The sequence below is a fragment of the Notolepis coatsorum genome (assembly GCF_963971535.1).
Source record: "Notolepis coatsorum genome assembly, chromosome: 8".
Classification (NCBI taxonomy): Eukaryota; Metazoa; Chordata; class Actinopteri; order Aulopiformes; family Paralepididae; genus Notolepis; species Notolepis coatsorum.
In genome coordinates this window covers 99,882,877-99,896,728 of record NC_140172.1, presented here as the reverse complement: position 1 = coordinate 99,896,728, position 13,852 = coordinate 99,882,877, and the positions used below count along the sequence as shown (strand labels likewise).

Here is a 13,852-nt window from a genome sequence, read left to right as displayed (position 1 = left end):
CCTATTATATCTTTTAAATAAATTGTAACGTAGAAATGAACTCTTCTTAGGGTATATCATCACCTGCGAAGAAATAACTGACAGATCCTGACAGTTTGATAAATTAGCAGCCATTTTGTACTAGCCTAAACCAGGGTTTCTTAAACTATGGGTCGGGACCCAAAATGGGCCGTGGTCCTATTTCTGGTGGGTCCGACTTGATAAGAGTACCAATATGTTTTAATGTGACTGGGTCTCATGGTGAGAGTATTTACTCAGTTCAGGTTCCACGCTCCTGCTCCTCCTCCTCCTCCACAACAACAGACAGTAAGCTGACGGTCTCCTCAACATGTCTTGTCAGTTTGTGAGGGGAACACTCTGGACTTGTCAGTAACAATGCCCCTGTTACGGTGATAGGGACACCGTACAGCTGCGAGTGCCGTCCTTCGGATGAGACGCTAAACCGAGGTCCTGACTGAATTCGCCTAATAACCCAGGACAGGACGCCTATCATAAAGAGTAGGGGGTTCCCTGACGTTCCTGGCCGTTCCTGACTTCCTTACTGGCATGCTAGCCCTAATATGGTCAAAGGGGCGTGGCTCTGAATGAGTTAATTGGCTGATATCAATCCCTGTCTCCTGAGCCGTTCAGCCATTGTGTAGTGTGATGTCTGCCTGGTGCCAGTGTATGGCAGCCATTGAGCCTGCGTAGCCCAAGGTTGGGTGCTACCTCCCTGAACGTCAGCAAAACAAAAGAGATGATTGTGGACTTCAGGAGGTCGGGGGTCAAGGACTACAGCCCCCTCAGCATCGACGGGGCACCGGTTGAGAGAGTGAACAGTTTCAAGTACCTCGGAGCCCACATATCCGAGGATTTGACATGGACCACACACATTGACAGTGTTGTGAAGAAGGCACGACAACGCCTCTACTTCCTCAGGCGCCTAAGGAAGTTCCAAGTCAGTCAGAAGATCCTTAGGAACTTCTACTCATGTACAATAGAGAGCATCCTGACTGGCAACATCACCTCCTGGTTTGGGAATAGCACTGCACAAGACCGTAGCAGACTACAAAGAGTGACACGTTCAGCCGAACGCACAATTAGAGGGGGGCTTCCCACCCTCCAGAACATTTACAACAAGCGGTGCAAGGGGAAGGCTAAGAGAATTATTAAGGACTCGAGCCACCCGAACAACTGCCTCTTTGAACTGCTGCGGTCAGGCAAGCGATACTGGAGTCTTAAGGCGAGCACAGAAAGACTCAGAAGAAGCTTCTATCCCCAGGCCATCAGGCTGCTAAACGAACAATAAACACTATGCAACAACCATCAAATGCACACAGCACACACACCCACACGCACACACTCACTTAAACAAACAACACACTGCAGCACCCACTCTCCACACTTTAGATCACACAAACACACTTTATATTTATTGATAAAGGATTTGCACTACAACTCGTACACCTACTGTAAATTGTACCTAAATTGCACCTCATCCCATTTCTGCCTTGCACTATATAGTATTGTATATTAGTACACTGCACAGTATTGTATATTATATGGTAACTCAGTTACGTCTATTCTGCATCGAACATTGTACATACAGTATGTCTATACTGAACACTGTGACCTCATTTTTTTTTACTTCTAATTTACATGCTATACTATGTTATTTTATTTCATACTTATCTTGTCTTGCACAGTCTCTGGAGCGTAACAGTAAGAAGCATTTTGTATAAAAGTATTCTGTACTTCTGTATGACAACTATTAAAGAAACTTGAAACTTGAAACCAGTGGTGGTGAAGGAGGCAATTTCCCTAACCCTACGTTGTAAAGTGCTTTGAGTCTGAGAAAAGCGCTATATAAATGTAATGAAATTATTATTAAGATAAGATATTCCTTTATTGATCCCCTTGGGGAAATTCAGGCAACATAGCATCATGGAGCAGGGGGAAGGGGAGGTACAGGCACAGGTACATGTGAAGGAAGACATGATACAGGTCATAGAATTATAGTACAGTGGAGAAGTAAAAATAAAAATAGGCAGTTAATTATATTGTTATATTGTTTACACGGAGTATGGGCAAGTAGGCAGTATAAATAGGTATGCCCTCTCAGTTATATTGGCCCTACAATACATAGTTACAATATATATATAATCTAGTAATCTAATATATATATAATCTAAAAATGCTAAATATATGCTCTGATTGAGTAAGTATACAGTATTATTACATGGCGTTTTCACATTCGCAGAAATGCTTGCTTGTGATTGGTCAATAGCGCTAGTCGGAGGTCCGATATGTAAGGGATAATGTATAGCTACGAGGTCATTGTCGCGAAATAATTGACCGACACGGAGTTCAAAATACCGAGCCGCCTCTGCGAGGTGTTTTAAACGTCAGTGAAGGTCAATTAATTTGCGATGATGACCGAGTATAGCTATACATTATCCCGCTTATTACATGGCTAACTTACTAACAATATACCTAATTCATTTTACAAAATCGACAAGACGAGATCAAAATGCAGACGCAGTTGTTCTGTGGCTCTGTCAGCCCAAATAAAGTGATTATTATTATCGCCGGCAGCCCGGCAGGTGTGTCTAATTGCACTGAAACAGTGTGCGTCAGTGGCCTTGATTGCGAACAGCTGTGCACAGCGGTCATTATTGTTCCACAGAGGTCCGTTATAGAGTATTATTACATGGCGTTTTCACATTCGCCGAAATGCTTGCTTGTGATTGGTCAACAGCCCCCCGACTGCGGTCATTATTTTTCAATAATGACCGCAGATTTTTCAATAATGACCGCAGAGCGCAGCTGTTCGCAATCAAGCCCACTGACACACTGTTTCAGTGCAATTAGACACTGCCGTGCCGGCGATGACAGGGGGCGGAGCGACGAGCGCAGCCAGAACACAGCGGAGCCAGAACACAGAGGCTGCCCGCGATAATAATAATCACTTTATTTGGGCTGACAGAGCCACAGAATAACTGCGATTTGTCAAATGAATTAGGTATATTGTTAGTAAGTTAGCCATGTAATAAGCGGGATAATGTATAGCGCTGCACTGACAGCGGAGCCAGAGGCTGCCCGCCATAATAATAATCACTTTATTTGGGCTGACAGAGCCACAGAACAACTGCGATTTGTCAAATGAATTAGGTATATTGTTAGTAAGTTAGCCATGTAATAAGCGGGATAATGTATAGCCTACTCGGTCATTGTCGCAAAATAATTGACCTTCACTACGTTTAAAACACCTTGGCGCGGCGCCTCTGTATTTTAAACTCCGTGTCGGTCAATTATTTTGCGACAATGACCTCGTAGCCATACATTATCCCTTACTTATTCTTGGCTGGTGGTCTTGGACTGAACTCAGCTGGAGAATCTGAAGTATAGAGGGGGGGGGGGGGGGGCACAGGGAGGCCTGGGGCCTATTTAGAAAACTGGTAGAACCATTATCTTGGTATTGACAACATACACTCTGTCACGAACATGGTTCCTTGTTTGCCCTAACGTTACTCTTCGTGAGAGCTTTTGGCACGCCGTTCTGACCGCAGCTTTGAGTGGGGGCAGGGTAACTATATTTTATGGCACTGCTAATTCAGAAGAGGTTTCACAGCTACTGTTCAGCAACAAATTCCCTCATAACAATATGGGTCTATTTTGTGAGTATTGCACTGTTTGAAACGAGATATCTGTTTGGCTGTGGGCACAAAGAACAGGGTTATGCCTATTGGCTATGCATGGGCTATGCATGTAACAAGGAAGGTTTTCTAGCATTTATTTGAGACTGTTATTTGGCTGTTACATAAGGGATTACATAAATTAAAGATGTGGGTTCATCTCATCTGCTTTTGGATTCCCTCCCTCTCCTTATTTTCCCCTGCCAAGGAAATATTTATCCTTTTCTTTTGGTATGTCCTAGTGCAGCCGCTCTCAAACCACGGGTCGCGACCAAAGTGGGGTCATGGGTAGGTGACAGTGGGGTCATGCATTGGCAAGTAAAAAAAGAAAAAGAAGAAATTAAAAACAATATATATATTTATGTTCTGGCAACATATTTTGGCAAAATATGCTTCGTTTTATAAATGTGTATTGAAAACATAGTGCTGTAATTAAATGTTCTAATAAATATGCATGATCAAGTTCAACAACGTGTGCTTTTATTTTGATATTCATTAATTCCACGTTGAAATAACGCTATATATTTGGGGTCGTCAAAAAGAATCCTAAATAAAATGGGGTCGTGGTATAAAAAAGTTTGAGAACCTCTGTCGTAGTGATTTGAATGCATGTTTGAGAAAAAAAACCTGCAATGTACTCTATGTACAATGTACAAACTCCATGTACAAGGCCTCGTCGAAATTGCGCTTGAAAGCCTCTTTTGGAGAGCATTGTCACCGGAATAGCACCAGGCTGCTCAATGATGAAATTGTTGTAGCAGGGAATAACTGCAACATTAACACGTAACATACCTATTCAATATCATATAATATCAATATCACACAGGAGAGGAGTACCATTTTCTGGGAGACTTATGTAAGGTAGCCTAGGATGGGTATAACTTGTGTAAGCTAGCCACGGACGGGTATAACTTGTGTAAACTAGCCTAGGACGGGTATAACTTGCAGTTAGGGTTTGGTTAACTTGTTTGTAGCCCTTGCTTTTGTGAGTTTACTCTGCACAATGTGAACAGCGCAGGCAGGGTGCTGCTTGGCTGGAGTACACAGGTGTGGTGGAACCAGATGAATCAATTATGCGTGTGGACAGATCTTCATGATTAATATAAATGTATTAGTAAGACACAAAAAGAGATCAGTAAGCTTAGCTGAGAGGAGTCCCACTGAGGGAGACGAGGGGACCCAGGCCTCTTGTAGCTCCAGGGTGGGAGCTGTGGAAGAAGTGGGGCCATTGGCCCTCCCAAAGGGATATTGTCTATCGGCCCACTGGCTACCTCAGACGAGCAGTGCACTCGGGAACCTGATTTCCTTTTTGTGTACAAGTCAAAAGTCATACTGTGTAGGGTTGAGTCAGAGTTGCAATGGTGATATTTGTGGTAATATTTAGCCTTTCCGAGTCAGGAAATGCACATTGAGAGTAATGTATCAAGCCGCGACCGTGCAGTAAAATGACCTGCATTGATGCCCTGACTTCCCTTGAGTGGTAAAAAAATCTATGGATACAGGAAAACAAGCAAACTCAGAAATGTAAGATGAACCTGTCCTAGCTTATAAACATTTCATCTTCCAGAAAATGGCACTATTACTGAATATGTATGTTAAAAGAACACGCCAACATTTGGGGAAATTAACTTATCGTCTTCTCCAGAGAGAGACAAGAAAATGGATACCAGGCCATGTTTGCTTCCATTCATTGTGCTAAGCTAGGCTAACATGCAGCCAGATAGCTTTCTACTGAATGCACAGAAAGGAAACTGGTATCTATCTTCGTGTCTCTCATTGGAGAAGACGGTAAGCTAATTTCCCAAGATGTTGGTGTGTTCCTTTAAAATCTCTTAAGCTGCAACGTCCCTCATATGGGAAGTTTTTCGGATATTTTGCAACCGGCACTTTGGCGACCCCTAGTGGCTCGGGTGTGCATATATTGTAATACAATATATATATCGAATTGAAGGCTTATTTGTTGCCTGTCGATGGCTTGTGCAAAGTACACGGTATTGCGCAAAATACCACTCCCGACTCAGGCTACAGTAGTTCCGTCAATCTAGATCCAATCTCGAAAATGATTGTGGATCGTTGTAACCAATGAGTGTGGCTTTCCAATGATACCCCACATGGGGATCTAAGTAAAAAAAAAAACTAAGAAACACGAAGACCGGAAGAGCAAAACAGCTGAGTGAATTGAAGTCTATGAGAAAACTGAGTTTTTCTTTGTACACAGTTTACCAAAATCACTCCTAATCACTCATTTCTGAATGGATCTTTATGAAATTTGGATATGTACTACATAAGGCTTCAGGCTATGGCTCCGTCTGGATATGTAAGCCATACCACCTTCTGGGAAAATACTACCTCTGGACTACTAACTTGAGTAACAAGTTTTTTTACAACTCAAGTTCAGACCTATGTAACTCTATTACTTTAGCACTAAAAGTGAATTGTTGGCATGTGCTATAAGTATAAAGTATGTTGTTTTGGTTTGCAAAAAAAGTATGCAGTCCTCAAGTTCAAGTAAAAAAAATTGCCACTTTTCTGCCCGCTTGTTAAGACATTTCTTCATTGAGTCGTCTGGTGCGATTCCTGTGATGACTCGCTCTCCCATGAATGCAAATGCATGTGTACCTTGCAGGCTTTTCCCCCCTGACATGTTGTAGCAACTAACCCGCCTAAATAATATTTTCCAAAAAATTGTTATTCCTCTTTTAACAGTTTTTTTTTAAGTTCCTCTTTAAAGACAGCCAGGCTGTGTAGGATATTAACAAGTCTGTGGAAAGTGTCTATGATTAAGAAATCTGTAGAACGGCGGCTAAGTGGTGTAATGGGTAAGGCACTCGCCACCAACGCAGGAGACGCTGGGTTCGAGCCCAGCTCTCGGCGTTGCTACCAGCTTGGCTGGTCTCAAGCTCCGCCTCCTATTTTCTTGTTCTTCCAATCACAACTGTGGCTTGCACAAGCCACAGTTGTGATTTGGAGGATCAAGGAAATATGGTGGAGCTTGATATAGGTTAAACCAGCCTCATGTTTTCTCTCGCTAGAGACCAGTGTGGACAATTTCTCATATCAACCTCCAATGCAGATTTACCAGTGTACATGCTGACAAGCTCATTTTTACATGTGTTAATAAGAGTGTCCTGGCACCTACCATATGGTAAACTTCTGCATCTGTCTTGTTTGTCCCATCAGGGCCACTATGGAGAGTCACCTGGACACCCCGTATAATGTGCCTGATGTGGTGGTCACCATTGCCAACAATGAGACTGATTTTGTCATCAGGTGAGTCACTTAGGCTGCAGGTATTAGAGAAAGGCAACACCATGAAACAACATACTGTACATCTAACTGTACATCTAATTGACCTATCCCAGAGGGCGACACAGGAGAGAAGGTTCATTATAGTAGGAGGTACAAAGGCAGAATTAGACTTCTGTGTGGGCTGTTGCGGCTCCTTTCTCCGATCATCATACCTACAGGTTGTTGGCATCGCCCGACACGCTGTTACATTTATGGCTACAGCTACACATAGACCTTGCTAGTAGACTCCTTGGCTTTGGGTGCTAACGGCACTACTATTAAGACCGTAGGACATCTAGGAGGGAGACAAAGTAGGGCAGATCCAGGAGAGAAGGTTCTGGTGGGATTCAGTCCCAGGCCAGCAGGGGAACACATCCATGGGGTGCAGTAAGTGAATTTGAATAGTCTCAGAATTCAGGGTTTAGACGTTTTAATGAGAAACCTGACTCTTTATCAACAGGGATGTTTTATTCAGCCAAAAGGTTTTTCACAATCTGTGGCTACTAAGCACTGGGAGGTTGTGTATCAAGTAGCCTGTCTTTTGTGTCTGGACAAGGGAAGACTAAATAAAAGAGGCGAGGATTGAAGCTTTTTGTGGGAAGAATGTTGAGACGGACTACTTGGCATTATGTGCGAGTCATGTGCACTTCTGTGTGCAAGGGCTAGGCTTATCTATTACAGTATTGGACCCATTAAGTATGTTTGAATGGAAGGGTAGCACTTTAGGTTACAGTGCTGAAATAACACATTAAACATGCGTTATGTAACCTTTTCATGAAAAGATATTGCTCCAACGACGATGCATTGCCACAAATGCATGGAAAATGATGGAACACATGCTTTTCCAGTGTTTTACCTGCACATCAGACATTTTCCAAAGTGGTTACTAATGGTTGCAGGCAGCCGTACTAGAAGAAAGAGAACTACACAAACATTCCGTGCAAGGCCGCTATTTCTAGAGCATAACATGTTAAAGGACCATACCAGTTTAATTTTGACTTCTCGCCGTTACTGGAGATTGCCCCTGTCTTTAACTAATGTTGTGTTTGTAGGTGCATACTATGTGTTTTAGCTGATATCAGCTTACCTTACTAAATGCCATTCAAACTGCCATTGGTGTTGAAAGGGGGTGTAAAATAGTCCATGAGACTTGAAAATGGTTGGAAAGTTGCTAGGCACATCATCAGCCTTCTGAAAACCACTGAGTTGTTTAAGTTTAGCTAACACTCTACTACAAGCCCTGCACGTAACTTCAGTTAGGTACGCTTGTCACCAACTCCTGGGTGCTCCCAGTTGCTGTGTGAATTTGAATAGCTTGTAGTAGAGTAACACTGTAACATGACTGATGCCTGGTGACATTCAAGTTTCTTGGAGCATATTTTCAACCCTTTTCAACATCTGTGGCAGTGTGAAAGGTAGGCTGAGATCTACCAAAACATACATTTTATACACCTATGCACATGAAATTTGTTAAATTTGGCAATTAAATATCCCCAAAATTGACAATCTCTGGTAATGGCGATTAGACTTTTACTTGTATACGCCTGAGTCTCCTGAACACTCAGAGACCAATCCCAAGTCGATCTGCACTTTCTCGGCCGTGCTATAGTCACTTTTCCGCAACTACTCCCGAACTCCGTATGCGCAGATTGCCCACAGAGTCTCTCTGGATTGTCCATAGATCTAGGTTCATCAATCTGCGCATGCGTAGTTCGGAAGTAGGTGCGGGAAAGTGACTATACGTAGCTCGGCAGAGAAAGTGCCGATCGACTTGGGATTGGTCTCTCCGTGTTCAGGAGATACAACCACTTAATGTCAAAGCTCTCATCCACATTCATTCATTTTCTCCCCCCGCTCTCTCCTCCATGAGCTCAATCAATGTAACACGGAAGTGCAGTGGTCTATTGTGCAAATTCAAATGACGGGGAGATGAGCAGGGCTTAATTTAATGTAATCTTTCAATTCAGTAAGGTTCGAAGATGGTTTTTGAAGGAAGCATTTGCAATATCATACATTATGTTACCATATTTTGTCTCCTTTTTAAATTAAAACAAGGAATGTGTAAAGGTAAATAAATCTGATATAAAAATGAATGGTTGGAGTTACTGATTCTCCTTGTTATTGGTCATGCCCAGAGATGGTGGAGTGGTTAAGACCTCTTGCTGGCCTAGGATCAAATCCCGTCAGAACCTGTCTCTCCCGCTCAGCCTTCCAATGGTCTCAATAAAGAAACAAGGTCATACAGTGTCATAAATGCGAAGCTAACTAGTCTTGCAGAAAGTATGTTGCCATTGAGCCGCCACTAGGGGCAGAGTGGCCAACCGTGAGTGAATAACTGACAATTACTGGTGAGTGAGTTAGTTGGTGACATTGCCGGTCATAGAGGTGCTTTGCATCTAAAAAACTAAAAATAAGACTATGAGGAGTGGACTGGCCAATTCTCCCTTTAGAAGAAAAAAAATATATATATATATATCCTGCCGGATAGCTTTCTACTGAACGCACAGAGAAGAATGTAAGTGTGTTTTCCATAATGTTGACGTGTTCCTTTTTAAGTTAGTTGTGTTGTTTGATGGTAATGTTTAGTTTGTCTTCCTTGTTTGACCAGGATCTCAGACCGTGGAGGCGGCATCCCTCACAGCATAGTAGACAAGGTGATGGACTACCACTTCAGCACAGCGGAGGAAAGTGCACAGGACCCACGCATGAGCAGCCTGTTCAACACCATCACCAACAGCGGGCCCCAGTCTGGCCCTATGCATGGGTAAGAGAGAGAGAGAACGGGCTGGTTGAACCCTTCAGAAGAAGAAACATTTACATCTCTTTTGGGGGGAAGACATGTCTGGACAGCTCATGTGTTTTGAGTTGTAGTGTCTTAACCAAAGGGTTAACCCTTTCACGGCGACAATACAGCAGGTTAACCCTTTTCACTGCCACACGACAAAGTGTTAATCCTTTCACAACCACGCTACCGTCTGTAGTGTGGTAATGAAAGGGTTAACCTTCTGTAGTGTGGTAGTGAAAGGGTTAAAGTCATGCTTGGGTTGAAAGTAATCGCAACCTGAGCGTGACGTGAAAGCAAAATAGCCACCGTGTGAATATGGTCAATGCCATTCATCACCTGAAATGACTCGACCTCTGTTATGAATGAACACAACACTCTAGCTTACCATCTTTGGATAATGGAAACCTATGATACAACACATGCTTTCATGTTTCTTCTTAGATTGGACTGTAAAAAGCAATGTGTAAGAATAAAGGTTTACATTATGTATAAAGCTTCATAAGTGTTTTTGGGCATTTTTTGGTTTTGATTCACAAGATTGTGATGGTTTCAAGTACCATTATCCAAAGATTGTGAATTGGACTGATTCTTTATTAAATGCAGGAGAGGTTGTGTACGTTTGTGTGTCGCATGTAGGCTACATTGTAGATGTCATCATGGAACGTTTATACAGCTATCAGTTATTTAGTTAGTTTATACTGTTCAAAGTTATTATATATATATATATATTTTTTTAACTAACTCAGACAATGCTTCATCTGCAGAGCTCAAGTTTTAACCAGACAGCAGCCTAAGCCACGGTGCATGTACAAATCCTGTCTTTCTCAATAGTACTTTTACTACTGGAGATGTAGGGTACAAATACAGAATCCAAAAGTTACAAATATCTCAGTTTTATATTTTCAAGAAGAAAAGGAATGAACAAAAGACTAACAGAAAAAGACAAAAGACAACAAAAAAAACTGTACAACTGTACAAGCAAAACTGTACATTGGAATATTGACAACCATACTTGGTTCCAAGAGGAGGGTCTCGTCGGTTGGGTTAGGACATTTACAGGGGCCAGTCTCGAATTGCAGTCTCCCGTAGGTGTTCTTTGAGAGTGGTTTTGAAAGTGGGTAGTGATTCACATTCCTTTACAGCTTTGGGTAGGGCGTTCCACATTGTCTCAGTCTCATATGTTCATAGTAGGTTTACTACTAGTCTGTCTGTTGTCCTGCAGGTTTGGCTTCGGGCTGCCCACCTCCAGGGCCTATGCCGAATATCTTGGCGGCTCCGTGTCAGTGCAGTCCATGCAGGGCATCGGTACCGACGTCTACCTGCGCCTGCGCCACATCGACGGCAAGGGAGAGAGCTTCCGTGTCTGAAGGGCCCCTGCCGCGCAACCTTGGAGACCCTGTTTAGGGGGCGAGGGCACTGCTGAAGCACAGAGAATTCTCCACCAGGAAAACAGTCCTTTTCAAAGCTAGCCTGGGCTGTGTGTTAATACTTCCACAAAGTGATAGCCTATGTGGTCAAGAGGCTTCTCACAAAATTCACCAACGCACCATGTTTCCTTTCCTTTCTTGCCTTAGACTCTGTAAGCTAATTTGGCTGAAAAGTTGATGCTTTTACTTTTGTTTTCTTTTCTTTTTCTTATAATATTTTTTATCCTGTCATGTCTCCTTTGGTGTCGTAAGGGTTTTGTAATCTTATGGTTGTTCAGGCAATCAGGAGAGAGTATGTATGGTGGTTGATATCAATATTACTGAAGTGGAAAAGGGGGGCGAGAGGCTTCAAGAATTTCACTTGGTTCACCTTGAACTTACATGTGTCGCAAAGCCTCTCCAAAACAGAAGAATACTCATTTCAAGGAAAATACTCTGAATGAAGCTTGCCAGAGAGGGTCTCTCTCCTCACACTCCAGCGGCTCTGTCTAAATCTCTTGGAAATTAAAATAAGTTATTTGGGCAAAGCTGCACTAGGGTTGCATGATACTTTAATACTACCATAGTATTGCAATACTAAATCCTTACGATGCTTGTTACCGGAGTTTCTCAATCCTTTTTAAGTGTACAATCAAACAGGTGTGATTAGAATTTTGAGAACTCTACATTCTAATCATTGATTGAACCCTAGAGTTCTATAATTCTACAATACAATTATGAGGAAACGTAAAAAGATTGAAATAAAAGCCTCACTTCAAAGTATCCCACTGCTCATGTTGGAGGAATTAATATATGACAAAAGAAAATGTTCAGTATCCAGGTTTTCCAGGATATTTAGACAAAACAAACTAATAATAGGTAGCTGTGCCTATGTGCTAGCCTCTGTCTGTGCCTACCACCACTCCAACTAACAAATATTACTATATCAAGTTGTCATTTTCTCTACTCTGGTGGTATGGTATTGTGATTTGTGGTCTGTTTATTACGGCATTGTGCCAACCCTCAAGTCGTACTCTGCGAAGACCTTCTCTCAAGTCAGCTGAGGATGGACTCTTAACGGAGGGAGGAAAAAACTGCCAAAACACCAAATGCTCATTAGCACGATTTCTCTTTCTCTCTTTTTGTTTTTGTTTGAGAACAAAGAGAGACCCACAATGAACATTGACTGAACTCTCTTTTCTGTAGCACTACTGTCAACCAGGCGCTCGGGCAGGTATGGAAGCAGAGATGTCCAGTTGCCTTACCTGTGTTATGCGGGTCCGCATGCAGTCTTCTACCAATTACTGCCGTTTCTCATCTTCATACGTTTTCACACACGTTCATTCATTCATACCACATCGATGAATTTACTGTAGTTATTTCTTTTTTGCACAATAACTAGATTTTCTCTTTCTTATTTTGTGAATTTTATCTATCATAGCAGTTTTTTGGAGACTTTATCATAACTTTTTGAATTTAATACAACTGAAGACGTATTGTTTATCTCTTTTTTTTCTTTCTTATTTATCTCACCAGTGAAAAGTGTTTTTAGAAACTTTGTCAGTCATATTTCAAACTGATTGCTCATTTTTGTTTTGTTTGCTTGTTTGACGTGGGCTTCTCGTTTGGGGGCATTTTTTGTACCAGATCACATTCCGAGAGGGGGGCAAAAGATGGGGTTCCTACACGAATCTGGAAATGGTGGGAAATAATATAGACCATATCCAGTGCGCTACAGATGATGTGGGGGGTGGAGAACGGGGGATAAATACATTTTCACCAGAAGCACTCTACTGCATTTTGTTGTACATTCCCCAGCCAGCATCAGCTATTAAGCAAGTTATCAGCCTGAAATTGAACTGTTATGATTTTTCCCCCCATAACTTGCTTAGGTATGTTGATTTTCTTTATTTAATTTTTTTCAGCAGTAGAAGCACTAAAATTCTAACGCTCAAACTGCTCTGGCTACAGCAGAAAAACATACTGAATTAGTATTTAAAAGTTAAAAAGAGGGAGCATGCCCCACTACCCCAGGATCCTATTGCATTATGGGAAAATGCCCATTTATACGGGGGGGGGGGCTTTGTTTATGAGAGTAGGCATGGCACTAATTATCAATATTTATATGACTTCGTCAAAGTTGTAAGATGATGGCCGAGGAATCTGTGAAGTTTAAAAGTTGAGCTATGGAAATGGAGTTTTAAAAAAAATTGTAGGAACCCTGCAATGAAAAAAATCTGTGGAATCCATACTTTGAGTAAAATGGATGTGTTGTATTATAAGGACTGTAAATAAAAGACAACAAAATGCTGAGGATTGGCCATGTGTTGTGTACGACTTCAGCATAAGCTGGCTGTGTATAAATATGTTCCTTGTGACTTAATTAAAAAAAGAAATGTATAATATTTATAGGTTTTTACAAACTACAAAACAATACATCCAACCATATAACCATAGCCGGCACCCTAGCCAACACCAGCGCCTCCATATCCCACCCTGACCGAGCATAGCACAGCAGGCAACACCCCGGGGCCACAGACCATCAACGTCCACTGTGGGACGCTTCCCTTCCTGATCTCCTTCCACACGAGCGCTTTAGCTAGTGCTGGGAATTATGGCTCATTGAAGGGAGCCGGATCGTTTGGCTCCGTTGCTTTTCGTTCCTTTTAAATTTTTCTTTTAGGGGGTTATACTTGGTT

General features: G+C 42.1%; 1 protein-coding gene across 1 annotated transcript in view; it reads left to right on the top strand.

Moving 5' to 3' along the window:
* The window catches only part of bckdk (branched chain ketoacid dehydrogenase kinase), a 64,671-nt gene extending 51,207 nt beyond the window's left edge, over positions 1-13,464 (top strand). The window contains exons 9-11 of the mRNA XM_084320940.1: positions 6,855-6,944; positions 9,571-9,726; positions 10,970-13,464. Of these exons, the coding sequence (XP_084177066.1) occupies positions 6,855-6,944; positions 9,571-9,726; positions 10,970-11,114 (391 nt within the window). The 3' untranslated portion in view covers positions 11,115-13,464. The remainder of the gene's footprint in view (positions 1-6,854; positions 6,945-9,570; positions 9,727-10,969) is intronic.
* Positions 13,465-13,852: the final 388 nt, after the last annotated feature.